This window comes from Dendrobates tinctorius, unplaced genomic scaffold, assembly GCF_039654945.1.
Source record: "Dendrobates tinctorius isolate UK_male_01 unplaced genomic scaffold, ASM3965494v1 ptg000151l, whole genome shotgun sequence".
NCBI lineage: Eukaryota > Metazoa > Chordata > Amphibia > Anura > Dendrobatidae > Dendrobates > Dendrobates tinctorius.
In genome coordinates, this window is record NW_027361818.1 from 22,601,202 (window position 1) to 22,615,901 (window position 14,700).

At 47.1% G+C, this 14,700-nt stretch overlaps 1 protein-coding gene across 1 annotated transcript; it reads right to left on the reverse strand.

Annotated features, from left to right (window-relative positions):
• Positions 1-13,274: 13,274 nt before the first annotated feature.
• On the reverse strand, positions 13,275-14,207 carry LOC141050053 (olfactory receptor 11L1-like). Its single transcript, XM_073546887.1, has one exon. It carries the CDS (start codon positions 14,205-14,207, stop codon positions 13,275-13,277), a length of 933 nt encoding a protein of 310 aa, XP_073402988.1.
• Between the last annotated feature and the right edge of the window lie 493 nt (positions 14,208-14,700).

Genomic DNA, 14,700 nt, shown 5'->3' on the forward strand with positions numbered 1-14,700 from the left:
GCTCACCATCAGAGTGGAGTCCTCGAAGCACTTCAAAATGGTGCATATGTCCTTCATGGATGCCCACTCTGTGGCTGTAAAGTGGGAGGGCTGAGATGTGTGTCGCCTACTTTGCGGCTGCTGCAGCTGCAACTCCATAATTGCTGGTTGCTGCTCACACAACTTCCGCAGCATATGCAAAGTCGAATTCCACCTGGTGGGGAGGTCAACAATGATGCGGTGCTCGGGCAGGCCCAATCTGCGCTGCATGGTTGAAAGGCGCAATGCAGCCATGCTTGAACGCCGCAAATGAGAGCACTCATATCTGACTTTGTGCAGCAGATCCTCAAGGTCAGGATAGTTCCTAAGGAAACTCTGCACCACCAAGTTTAGGACATGGGCAAGGCATGGAATGTGAGTCAGACCACCTAGGCCCAGAGCCGCGACCAGGTTTCGGCCGTTGTCACACACCACCATACCTGGCTGAAGGTTGAGTGGCGCAAGCCACATGTCGCTCTGCTCCTTGAGCATGTTCCACAGCTCGGTTGCGGTGTGGCTAACATCACCCAGATAAACCAATTTCAACACGGCCTGTTGATGTTTGGCCGATGCAGTGCTGAAATCGGTTGTTGTGGTACGTCTGGGTGCAGGCGAGTCTGACGAGGAGCATGAGGAGGAGTCAATTTGAACGGAGGAGAGGCCTGCAATCCGTGGAGTTGGCAGGACCCGCGCACTTGCACTGTCTACTTCAGTTCCAGGCTCAACTACATTTACCCAATGGGCGGTGATGGAAATGTAGCATCCCTGGCCATGCTGACTGGTCCACGCGTCGGTGGTCAGGTGAACCTTGCTATTAACTGCATTTTGTAGTGCATGCTTAATTTTACGCTCCACATGCTGTTGCAGGGCGGGGACGGCTTGCCTGCTGAAGTAGAAGCGGCTGGGAATGCTGTATTGTGGGATTGCAAACCCCAACATATCAATAAAGGCTGGCTTGCTCACCAGCCAGAATGGTAGCATTTCCACTGCAAGCAGTTTGGCAATGCGAGAATTCATGCCCTGTGCTCGTGGGTGGATTGCCGAGTATGGGCGCCTTTTCTCCCACACCTGTGTGACAGATGACTGCACACTGGATTGGGAGTGTGAGGATGCCAGTGATTGGGATGCTGATGCTGACGAAGCACAGACAGTGTGCCGCTGCACAACACTGCCTGCAGATGCACCCTAGCATTCTGGCGAGGAAGCGGGAGCAGCTGATTGCGAGCTGGAGTAAGAGGTGGCCGCTGTGGCTGAAGAGGTGGAAGGTGGGGAACCAGCTGCAGGTGGCGAAGTATCTTGGGTGTGATGCTGCCACTCCACAGGGTGCCTCTTCCTGACATGCGTCAACATATTGGTGGTATTAAGGTTGCTGACGTTCTTCCCTCTCCGCACAGTTTGTCGACAAAGCTTGCATTTGACTACTGTAACGTCATCAGCAACTTGGTCGAAAAAGACCCATGCACCACAACTCTTGGGCACACCCCTTGCGTTCTTTAAAAGAGCCCTGCTCCTAACGGGTGCTGAAGTTGAGGGAGCCGACAACCAATTTTTCCCTTTTCCTCTCCCCCGTGGATGGGCAAGCGGCGCCACACCTGCAAGCTCTTCCTCTGAGCTATCCCCACTTGCTTGCTGCCCCTCAGCATGCCATGATGGGTCAAGGACCTCGTCATCCAATACACTTTCATCAGCAGAAACTGGCAGCTGAGATTCATCATCATCTGCTGACTGGGGTCTGGTCACTGTGGGCACTGGCCCACCCTCCACTTCTTCCTCAGACGGACACAGTGGTTGCGCATCTGTGCACACTACCTCTTCTTCAGCTGCAGAAATGCTGTCTGGATGGCACACAGATTCCAAGCCAACAGATTCTGAGAAGAGGATTAAGGTTGGCTCCTGGCCCTCTGAATGTCTGCTCAATTTATTGGGCGGTGAAGAAGCAGATGGTTGCTGCTCTTCAGTGGCCAGACCCGATGTGGTGGAGAGGTCCTGGGTGGATGCTGTGCTCATTGAGGTGGATTCCTCAGCTGCCATCCAACCAACAACGGTTTCTACTTGATCCTCTCTTATCAGCCTATGGCCATGCGCTCCTAACAAGCTGCGAATAAATGACTGCTGCCGAGTGAAAGTAGGTGCTGAGTGACTTGGGCCTGCTGCTTGCTCTGGATGTGCATCATGTCTAGCTGCTGATGCACCTCTTCCGCGGCCGCCGCAGGGAAGTCCCTTACTCCCTGCCTTCTTCATCTCTATCGATGGATTCAGAACGGCAAGAAAGTAATTATTAGGAATTAGTGTGCTTATTCTTGTAGGACTACAAACAGGTATAAGAAACACTAATGGCACTGTATGATGATGGTGTGTCTGCTACACTTTATTTGAATCTAGTGTGGCCTACACAAAGAGTAACGTGTGTTTGTGGTGTTGGTGTACACGTTACGGTTGGATGTCACAGCGTAGTAAATGACACTGCTGTGATACCAAAAAAAAAAGGATTCTCCGGGACTGGGCCAGGTGCTGTGTGGCACCAGCCACAGAGGTTGTTTGGGTCCCTCACAGCACAATCCCTATATAGTGTTTAACTTTTAGGAAAAAATAGGGGAAGGGGATTTAAGGGATGAAAAGAAAAGGCAGTGAGACACACACCACACAGTGCTGCAGTGAATGTGCTCTGCACTGTCTCACTAAGCACCTCAATGAGAGCCTGCACAGCACAAAAAATTAAACTGAGCGGGGTCAGTGAGGAAAAAGACTGCTTCTGTAACACACAGGGGCTGCTACAGTTGCTGAAAAACTATTTCTATCGCTATTAGATCTGAGATCTCTCCCTATCTCCAACTGCAACCTCTCACTATCTGCTTTCACAGTAGAGTGAGGCTAAAATGACAGGCGCAGCCTTTTATACTGCCTGATCACACCATCCAGCCAGCCAATCGCAGCGCAGACCCTAGCTAGCAAGTTTGGACGCCTCCTACCAAGCTTAGGGGAGTTACACAATGTTGTCAGCAATTCTTCAGCTCCTAAGTGGCTCCACGGAGCGCTCAGAGGCTGAAGGATTATGGGATTTCCGATTTCCGATGTGAAAAAAATATCGGAATCGGAAATCGGAATTCCGATATCGCAAATATCTGGCCGATTTCTGATATTTCAATATCGGAAACTCATCCCTAGTATTGTCCCACCAAGTTTCAGTGATTCCAATGACATCATATTTCTTTTCCTGTGTTAGTAGCTCCAATTCTCCTTGTTTGTTGCCCATGCTTTGTGCATTAGTATAGAAACATTTTAGTTTGTGATTGGTTTCTGTTTCTCCAATATTTTTATTGTTTAAATTATTTTGTCTTTGTTCTTCCTTTCCACTTCTAATAGCAGAGTTCTCAATAGCATTTGTCAGGTGTATGGCTTTTTCTGGCCTTTTGCTTCCCTTCCCACATTGTTCTAGTTTAAAGCTCTCCTGATGAGTGTAGTAAGGAGACTTCCAAAACATGTTTTCCAGTCTTCGCAAGGTGCACCCCATCTCTAGCAAGTAGTCCATCATATAGGTAATTCACTCTGTGATTCAGAAATCCAAATCGTTTCTGACGGCACCATCGACGTAGCCAGTTGTTCACCTCCAGAATCTTATTCCACCTCCTTGTTCTATGGCCATCCACTGGGAGGATGGAAGAGAAGACCACCTGCACTCCCAGTTCTTTCATGTAGCCAGTTGTTCACCTGCACTTCACTTTGACTCCGAACTTTCATTCTCCCCCCACATCCGATCACTGGCTCGCTCTTGTTATCTGCAACTCAAAAACATTTCTAGAATTCGACCTTTTCTTACTTTTGGTTCCGCAAAAACTCTAACTGTTTCTCTTGTTCATTCTCGTCTTGACTATTGTAACTCTCTTCTAATTGGTCTGCCTCTTACCAAACTCTCCAATCTGTCTTGAATGCTGCAGCCAGCATCATATTCCTCGCCAATCATTACACCGATGCCTCTACCTTGTGCCAGTCATTACACTGGCTACCCATCCACTCCAGAATCCAGTACAAACTTACTACCCTCACCCACAAAGCACTCCATGACTCAGCCCACCCTACATCTCCTCCCTCGTTTCAGTCTACCACCCTACCCATGCCCTCGGTTCTGCTGATGACCGGAGGTTATCATCCACAATAATTAGAACCTCCCACTCCCATCTCCAAGAAATTTTCTAAATTTCCACAATTTTTTCTCACAAATAAACACAAGTCATACTGTAGAAATTTTACCACTATCATGAAGTACAATTTGTCATGAAAAAGCATTCTGAAAATCACCGAGATCCGTTGAGGCGTTCCTGTGACGTCTGCCTGCGGTCTGGACTGCAGCCAGACAGCACCCCGAGAAACACTGATACCCTTAACCCCAATACAGGGATCTGGATTTATAGCAGAGCCCAGGAGGCACTGTCTGAATAGGAGCAATGACCAGAGCAGGACAGTCGCCAGAAAGGTGTTCCAATACAGGACACAGAGGCAATGATATCCGAGACTAAACCAGTCAGGCAGCAACGGTACAAAAACAGTAGACAGTAGCAGAGTCAGATTCCAGGCCGAAGCCAGAGTCATAAACCAGGAGAGTCGCAGAGGTACAGAATCGTTAGGCAGAAGCAGAGTCAGAATCCAGGCCGAAGTCAGAGTCATAAAGCAGGAGGGCAGCAGAGGTACAAAGTCGTTAGGCAGAAGCAGAGTCAGAATCCAGGCCGAAGTAAGAGTCATAAACCAGGAGGGCAGCAGAGGTACAGAATCGTTAGGCAGAAGCAGAGTCAGAAGTCCAGGCAAAAGTCAGAGTCAGTCAACAGCAATTCGCACAGTAACACGCAGGGGAACCAAGAATATATCCGGCGGCCTGCAAGAGCAGTCCCAAGGTATTTGAGGGATCAGGTCATCCCTTACAGGCCCGTGGCCTGATGATGTCATCCGGACCGCCCCCAGGACCAGGCTGGATGGTAATGCACCAGCCCCTTCATGACTGACCGAGGAGTGAAGCCTGCGTCCAGCAGACGCCTGCGCAGGAGCCTCATGACTATCGCCGCCATCACTCGGGGTTGAAGCACAACGCCTCCCAGAGACCAAGGCCGAAACTGCAGGCCACGGGTCAGACGGTGATAGGACAGTCCGGCGCCTCCTAGTGGTCGAGGCCGGAACAGCAGGCCCTGAGTCTGACGGTGATGTGATAGTCCGGTGCCTCCTACTGGCCGAGGCCGGGACAGCAGGCCCTGAGTCTGGCGGTGCCGTGACAGTACCCCCCCCTCTAAGAGGGGCCTCCGGACCCTCAAAACCCGGTTTGTCGGGGTGGAGGAGGTAAAACCTCCTAATCAAGCGCTTAGCACGAATGTCACTAGCGGGGACCCAGGACCTCTCCTCTGGGCCGTAGCCCTTCCAATGCACCAAATATTGTACCGAGTTTCTCACTAGACGGGAATCAAATATGCCTTGGACCTCGTACTCTAAGGCGCCCTTGACCAAAACTGGAGGAGGAGGGGACCGGACGGGACGAATTGGGGAGCGGTATACCTTGAGGAGGGACTTATGAAAAACTTTAGGAATTTTAAAAGACTGCGGGAGCTTTAACCGAAACGCTACCGGGTTAATTACCTCTAATATTTCATATGGGCCGATGAACCTGGGACCCAGTTTGGCCGACGGTACCTTAAGTTTGATGTTTCTTGTAGAGAGCCAAACCTTGTCACCAACTCCCAGGTGCGGCCCCTGGGATCGTCGTCTATTAGCTGCCGAAGTCTGTCTAATTTGAGCCCCTTTTAAATTAGAGTTTACTTCGGACCAAATAGTCTTTAGACGATGTATGTTTTGCTCAACCCTTGGGATTTCCGACATCTTGGCCGAAAATGATCCAAAGCTCGGATGTAGTCCAAGGTTACAGAAGAAGGGGGTGGTTTTGATGGAGTCTTGGTATCTATTATTGAGAGCGAACTCTGCCAATGGCAAATGTTCCACCCAATCTGACTGATGTGCTGAGACATAGCAGCGGAGGTATTGCTCCAGCGTTTGGTTGGCACGCTCAGTTTGACCATTCGTCTCGGGATGGTATGCCGAGGAAAAGGACAACTCAACACCAATACGTCTACAGAACGCCCTCCAGAACTTCGAGACGAACTGGGTACCCCTGTCAGATACGATATTTGCCGGAACGCCATGCAAACGTACAACGTGAAGAACAAACAACTTACTTAAGGTTTCAGAGTTGGGTAAGCCGGACAGGGGAACAAAGTGAGACTGTTTACTGAACCTGTCCACCACCACCCAAATACAGGTTTTCCCCTCGGAGGGTGGCAGGTCTGTAATGAAGTCCATGGAGATGTGGGTCCATGGACTTTCAGGGGTGGGCAAGGGCTGAAGCCAGCCGGCAGGACGGTTATGGGGGGACTTGGCGCGGGCACAGATTTCACACGCTGAGACGTACTCCTTACAGTCCTTGGCCACCGTTGGCCACCAAAAGTTCCTGGTTACCAGCCTAGTGGTATTATTGAGACAAGGGTGGCCTGCCAGGACGGAGTCGTGAGATTCTTTTAACACTCGTAAGCGAAAGGTAGCTGGGACGAATAATTTTTTGGGGGGCGTAGTGTCAGGAGCTTGTTCTGATGACCTACGGATCTCCTCCAGAAGGTCCAGAGATACTGCCGACACGACAATGCCATTAGCCAATATGGGAGCTGGTTCATAGTCCTCGGTGTGTGTGTGACAAAAGCTGCGGGAGAGGGCATCTGCCCTCACATTTTTGGTTCCGGGGCGAAAGGTGATTAAAAAATCGAACCTGGAGAAAAACAAGGCCCATCTGGCCTGCCTAGGGTTTAGTCTTTTAGCCGACTCTAGGTAGGTTAGGTTTTTGTGATCGGTAATAACCGTAACTTTGTGTTTGGCGCCTTCGAGGAAGTGGCGCCATTCCTCGAAGGCCCACTTAATTGCCAATAATTCTCGGTTGCCGATGTCATAGTTTCTCTCCGTGGCAGAGAATTTGCGGGAGAAAAAGGCACATGGACGAAGCTGAGTGAGGGATGCAGTGCCTTGTGAGAGCACTGCTCCCACTCCGACTTCGGAGGCATCTACCTCCACAATAAACGGGTGGTCCAAGTTTGGTTGAATCAACACCGGGTTGGCCACGAAGCACTCTTTTAGTGTAGCAAAAGCCCTGGTTGCCTCAGGATTCCAATTAGTCACATCCGCCCCTTTCCGGGTAAGGTCCGTGAGTGGCTTGGCAATCTCTGAGAATCCCCTGATGAATTTGCGATAATAATTCGCAAATCCCAAAAATCGCTGTAGTGCTTTCAGCGATTTGGGTTGTACCCAATCCTTAATGGGTTGAATCTTGGCGGGACGTGTTGAGCATGTGTCACAGGGTCAGCAGAATAAATCAAAATGTCGACCAGATATACGACGACATACACCCCACAAATATCTCTGAAAATATCATTGACGAAGTGCTGAAATACTGCAGGAGCGTTACTGAGTCCGAAGAGCATTACCAGGTACTCAAAATGGCCAAGGGGTGTATTAAAGGCCGTTTTCCATTCGTCCCCATTTCTTATGCGGACCAGGTTATATGCCCCCCGGAGGTCAAGCTTAGTAAACCAGCGAGCTCCCAGTAACTGATTAAACAGATCAGGAGGAAGAAAAAAAAAAGGTAAGGAAAACTGCTTTTATATGTGTTAAGTATAGACACAAAAAGCCGTTTTATTTTTTGGGCCGGATATAATGTGACGTCTGCCTGCGGTCTGGACTGCAGCCAGACAGCACCCCGAGAAACACTGATACCCTTTACCCCAATACAGGGATCTGGATTTATAGCAGAGCCCAGGAGGCACTGTCTGAATAGGAGCAATGACCAGAGCAGGACAGTCGCCAGAAAGGTGTTCCAATACAGGACACAGAGGCAATGATATCCGAGACTAAACCAGTCAGGCAGCAACGGTACAAAAACAGTAGACAGTAGAAGAGTCAGATTCCAGGCCGAAGCCAGAGTCATAAACCAGGAGAGTCGCAGAGGTACAGAATCGTTAGGCAGAAGCAGAGTCAGAATCCAGGCCGAAGTCAGAGTCATAAACCAGGAGGGCAGCAGAGGTACAAAGTCGTTAGACAGAAGCAGAGTCAGAATCCAGGCCGAAGTAAGAGTCATAAACCAGGAGGGCAGCAGAGGTACAGAATCGTTAGGCAGAAGCAGAGTCAGAAGTCCAGGCAAAAGTCAGAGTCAGTCAACAGCAATTCACACAGTAACACGCAGGGGAACCAAGAATATATCCGGCGGCCTGCAAGAGCAGTCCCAAGGTATTTGAGGGATCAGGTCATCCCTTACAGGCCCGTGGCCTGATGATGTCATCCAGACCGCCCCCAGGACCAGGCTGGATGGTAATGCACCAGCCCCTTCATGACTGACCGAGGAGCGAAGCCTGCGTCCAGCAGACGCCTGCGCAGGAGCCTCATGACTATCGCCGCCATCACTCGGGGTTGAAGCACAACGCCTCCCAGAGACCAAGGCCGAAACTGCAGGCCACGGGTCAGACGGTGATAGGACAGTCCGGCGCCTCCTAGTGGTCGAGGCCGGAACAGCAGGCCCTGAGTCTGACGGTGATGTGATAGTCCGGTGCCTCCTACTGGCCGAGGCCGGGACAGCAGGCCCTGAGTCTGGCGGTGCCGTGACAGTTCCAAAGTTATTACTTCATAAATTGACAGTGGTCAGAATTGTTAAAATTGGCCCGGTCATTAACGTGCAAACCACCTTTGTGGATATAGAGGTAAAGTATAGGGAGCCCCACAACAATTTCTTTTGCGGTCCCACCAGCAAAGGCTACACATACAGCTATGGGCTGATAGTAATAGCCATGTGTAGTGGCCCCTTCATAGAATAATAACACTAGCCCCCAGCTGTCTGCTTTCCCTCAGCTGATTATTAAAAATAAGTAAGACCCAAGCCATTTTTTAAATTAATTTTCTAATTCAATAAATACATGGACAGTAAAATACACATGCACAGCACTGATTTTATATCCCACTCATATCTTTATTACAATACACAGGTGTCGTCTGGTGAATACTCTCAACAGCCTTGCCTTTTCTCGCTGCTATCAATGGGATTAGGCGTATGCTGATGAGAGTAGTACTCATCAGCTGATGCCTGACTGGTGGTAACCTTTTTACTACTGGTCACAGCTGCTGGGTCACACACTGTCATCTGTATGGCAACGTGGGAACCGCAGTTCTCTGATGGACAGTAACATGTAAGATTAATGAGGCAACCGCCGATCAGACCCGGTATTTCCGCGTTGTCACACAAATGACAGTGTGAGAGCTGTGGGATGTTCGGGCCTCCTATTCATTTGACTGAGGTCTAGGTTTGAGTTCAGGTACCCAAACAGAACATCCACAGGTCCTCCTATCCCTAATAATATTCATTTTTATTGCCATTAAGCCAACATATTCCACAGCAATGTACAATTCAGAGGGCACTTGTGCAAACAAGCTATGTGATTAGATTATAACACAAAGTTCAACACATACCAAGAGGAATGAGGGCCCTATACATAAGCTTCCAATGTTTGAAGAAATAGGGGTGACACAAAAGATAAATATCAAGAGCTTTCTTTTTGTGTACAGTCCAGACCTCAAAGTAATAAATAGGGGCATTCTAATGAATCAGCATGAACCAATTAGCAGCCAGGGTCTGTACAAGTGCAGATACAAGGTGCTACTAAAGGCCCCTTTACATTTAGCGATGCACCAGCGATCCCGACCACGATACGACGCGGTCAGGATCGCTGGTGCATCGCTAAATGGTCGCTAGTGAGCTGCCACACAGGCAGATCTCACAGCGATGCAGCAGCGATACAGCGGACGTTACTTACCTTTCAGACGAGGCGATCCTGACTTCCTCCCGCCCACGTCCACGCGTCGCTCGTCGGCGCCAGCAGGAAGTGCCTGACGAGAAATGGAGCTGCGCGATCTCGCGCAATCAACGACAGACAGCGGGGGAGCCTGTCGGAGGTAAGTATCACACATAGCGATATCGCTAGCGAGATCGCTGATTTTGTGACGCCACAGCGCTCTCGCCAGTGAGATCGCTGTGTGTGACGGAGATCAGCGACCGGCCTCCCTGCTGGGTATCAATGATTGTGCACTATCATCCTGGGCCATTTCTTGATCATTGCTCTCCCGCTGGCCAGCGCTCATTGCTGCGTGTGGCAGCAGGAGCCAACAATCAGCGAGGCTCCTAGCGCTCTAAGCAGGCGCTGGAAACTGGTAACTAAGATAAATACCGGGTTACTAAGCGGCACACTTCCCTTAGTTACCCGATGTGTACCTTAAAAATCTGCGTGCTCGCAGCTCCCGGTACGAGCACGCAGGTTTCTAAGGTACACATTGGGTATCTATGTGACGCGCGTCGCTTAGTAACCTGATATTTACCTTAGATACCAGCGTTCTCGCTGGTGCTGATCACTGGTGAAGCTGCCTGTGTGACAGCTCGCCAGCTATCATGTAGCGATGCACCAGCGATCCTGTCAAGGTCGGGATTGCTGGTGCATCTTTAAGTGTAACAGTACCCTTACTCTCAGGTCATTAGTGTAACGGAGTGCATGGGTAGGGTGGTAGACATAGACTACGGAGGGAATGCATGGCGGTGCAGGACTCTCTGGAGCTAGGTGTGTAAAGATGATAAGTTAGCTGGTGGACAACCAACAAACAGACTGGCATATGGTGGCTGCATCAGTCTAATGTTTGGACAGAAATATGATCCTGGCTGCATTTATGATGGATTGGAGAGGTTAGTGATAGGGAGACTGATTAATAGAGAGATTCAGTAATCCACAGCAAAAGTGAGAGCTTTTGCAGTCAAAGGTAAGGAAAGGTCAAGATCAAGAGATGCTTTTGAATTATATGGGACATGATCGTTCGAGTGATAGGACGTAGGAGATTAATGAAAGATCTACATCAAATGTAACTCATGTTGCTTGGAAATTGTAGTTGAACCCTTCATGGAAACGGCAATTTCAAGTTTCAGTAGGTTAGAAGAGGGGGGGAAGCAAAATGAGTTTAGTTATTCAGTTGTTGGGTTTTTTGTTACACCTGATAAAGATGCCAGTACGACATTGAAATGATAGTGGACAATAAAGAACCTTGTAATTAATATTGCAGCAAGAGACTTCTTCCCAGCAGCACAGCCAATTTATAAGTGTGTGTTTAGCCTGTTTTGGTAATGATGTTAGAGACAGCAGACAGACAATTGCCATCATTCTGTACTAATGCTGGGGAGCAGACAGGAGAATTTGTGTATAATTGGGTACAGAAAACTTATATATCTTTGTACCGTGTTAGCCAGTAGATAGAAAAATACTCAGAATTGAGAGTCCTCGGTGGTTGTTAACTTTTAATGGCTAACTGGAAAGATGGCAACAAATCGCAAGATTTCGAGACTACTCAGTCTTTGCCTGATAGTGACCTGAGTAGTCTCGAAAGCTTGCAATTTGTTACCATCTTTTAAGTTAGCCATTGAGTGGTATCAACCACAGAGGACTCTCATTTCTGAATATTTTTGTATAATTGTGTGTCATCAGTATAGAAATGGAAGCCAAATCTGCTGACTTTTCTCCATAGGGGCGGTGTATAAGGACAAAACAATTGGGCTTAGGACTCAGCCTTGAGGAACCCCAACAGAAAGAGAGAAGAGATGAAGAGGAGCTAGCAAACGTTACACTGAAGGACCAAGAACCTAGAGAAAATTGGGTCCTTTAGGCTGACAGAGCTGAACCAATGTTGAGGAGGAGCTGGTGATCCACGGTGTTAAATGCTGCCAAGAGATCCAGTAGAATCAGCAGCAAGTAGTAACCATTACACATAGCTGTTCATAGATCATTAGAAACTTCAGTGAGGGCATCAGTAGAGTGTTAAGAGCAAAATCTCAATTTTAAAGTGTCAAAAGTTATCTGAGAGACAGCAGATTAGATGAGAGTAGACCAATTGTTTCAGAAGTTCAGGAGAGAGACAGACCTGTAGTTGACAAAGCAGTTCTGATCAATAGATTTTTTTTAGTAACGGCTTTCTGGCAGCATGTTATAAGCACAAAGGAAAGATATAAGAAGAAAGAGAGAAGCTAAATATTTTAGTTAAGTGAATCATGACAACCAGAGAGAGGGACTAAAGGAGATGTAAGGGATTAAAATGACTGATGCAGGTAATAGGGTGAGAAAATGTGAGGAGCCGGGTAATCTCTACTTATGTAAAAGGTTCAAAGACAGAAAGTGAGCTTGGTGAAGTCCTGAAGGGTAAAGAAGCCGAGAAATTGGTGGTTTGGAGGACAATATCCTGTAGCATGTGATGCATTTTTTTTAAATAATTGTCCAGATTAGTCCTTGGTGCCTGCACTTTAGGGTTAAGGAGGTAATAAAAAGTGTTAAATGGTAATTTAGGATTGTTGGATAGTGAGGTGATGAGGGTGGTGAAGTAAGTTTGCTTGGAGAGGAAAAGGTCCACGTAATATGCTTTAAGCAGAAACTTAGAATGGATGAAACCTTTGACCAAAAGGGATTTTCTCCACAGACGTTCAGCGCACCTGGAGCTCTACTGGAAAAAAGTGTTTGCCGAGATTGATAGGATTGTGACCATCTGAGTGGGGTTATTCTGCTTGTAGGAGCTGCAACTTAATCAAAGGCTTAGGGCAGCACAAAGGGTAACCCACTGATGAAGACAGCCAGTAACCCAACAAAAGAAGGGCTGCCAGCCTAGTGGGAAAAATGCACACAGATGAGGCATGCATAGGACATCAGCCACACAGTGCGGTGCAAAGTGTCTGACCAGCCTATTGATCACACCCGTATTATTAGCAGGCGGGCTGTCCTGCACTATATACATGCATCACACAGAAAAAACCAAGCCAACATGAAGAGGCCCAGCTGCATCCTGCAAAAATGATAAAAAGTGCAAAAAGATAAAAAGATATCTGTGTGACTGATGTCCTATGCAAGCCTTATTTTTGTGCATTTTTCCCACTAGGCAGCCAGCCCCTCATTTGTTGGGTTACTGGCTGTTTTCATCAGTGGTTTGCACCTGTGCTTCCCCAGCCTTTATCAATGGAGGTCTGCTGCATCCTGCTACTGCATCAGTCAGGGTTTGGTGAGTCTATCTTTCATATGTGTGTTTATTTTTCTATCTATCTATCTATCTATCTATCTATCTATCTATCTATCTATGTATCTATCCTTGACAATAAATATTGACTAATTTGAAATGTTCTATATCATGAGCTTAGCCCGTGTTTCCTGTATGGCTTTATGAATATCTGTGTTTCTCAGACTATATATAATGGGGTTAACTAAAGGAGTAAACACAGTATATAGCAGAGATACGATCTTACTCATGGTCAGTGTTCGTCCTTTTGTTGGGATGACATAAACACTAAAAATTGTCCAGTAGAATATGGCGACCACAGTGAGGTGGGAGCTACAGGTGGAGAAGGCTTTCTGTCTACCGGTACTGGATGTGATCTTTAACACTGCTGACACAATATACACATAGGATATTACAATTAATGTGGTTGGGATAATTACAGTTAGAATAGACAAAAGATACATTTCCAAGTGAATAATGAAGACATCAGAACAGGCAAGTTCTAGTAATGGGACCATGTCACAGAATAAATAGTCAATGATATTTGTACCACAAAAATTGAGTTTTGCAGTTTTTACTAAAATAATAAAAAGAAAAGAAAATCCAAACAGCCAACATGTAATAGATAATATCACACAATGTCTATTAGTCATGATGGTGGAGTAACGTAGAGGATTACAGATGGCCACATATCGGTCATAAGACATCATACCGAGAAGAAAACATTCAGATGATTCAGTGGCGCCAAAAACATATAACTGAGTGATGCATTCAATAAGAGTAATGTTCCCCCCATTATTCAGTAATATGTGGAGCATGTAGGGGACAATATCTGAGATCACCAAGATGTCACTGATGGACAGTTGTGAGATGAAGAAGTACATTGGGGTGTGGAGGTTCCTGCTGGTGGACACCAGGGTGATGATCAGGAGATTCCCACATATTGTCACCCAGTAAATCACCAGGAGAAGACAGAAAAGGGAAATTCTGAAACCTTGGTTGCCTTGAAATCCTAAAAGAAAAAACTCCGTGACCTTTGTCAAATTTCTTTCCTGCATTTCAGAATGAACAAACTATAAATCAATTGTAATTTTTAAGGTGAGAAATATAAAACAAAAACAGATATTATACAGTGTTGTGTATATTGGTTAGAAAAAGGCCAAAGTAACTGTAAAAGGTGAAGACTATGAACCATCAGATAATTATATGCGAGGGGTCAAGATTCATACGAATTTTTAATTAGACATGTAAAAATGAAAAGACATTTACTTATTTTTTCAAATCACACAATTATAGAGAATCTTCAGCGGCCATCAGTGAGGATCATATCTGGAGATTTCCTGCTAATACTTACAGCAGATATGTCTGTCTCATTGTTCATCAGCAAATCTAGAGCAGAATTCATGAATATTAGTTATTCTGTGTAGAAATGTCCCAGAGGAGGTTGTGATCCTCACCGTCACGCTATGTGGTCGTCACACAAGATTAATGTGAGCCACAATGGCTTTATGTCCAGATATATATATACTAATAGAAGGCACGGTGCCAGGT

Excerpts from the sequence above, each read along its gene's own strand:
- LOC141050053 (XM_073546887.1), bottom strand. The coding sequence starts at position 14,207 with ATGCAGGAAAGAAATTTGACAAAGGTCACGGAGTTTTTTCTTTTAGGA.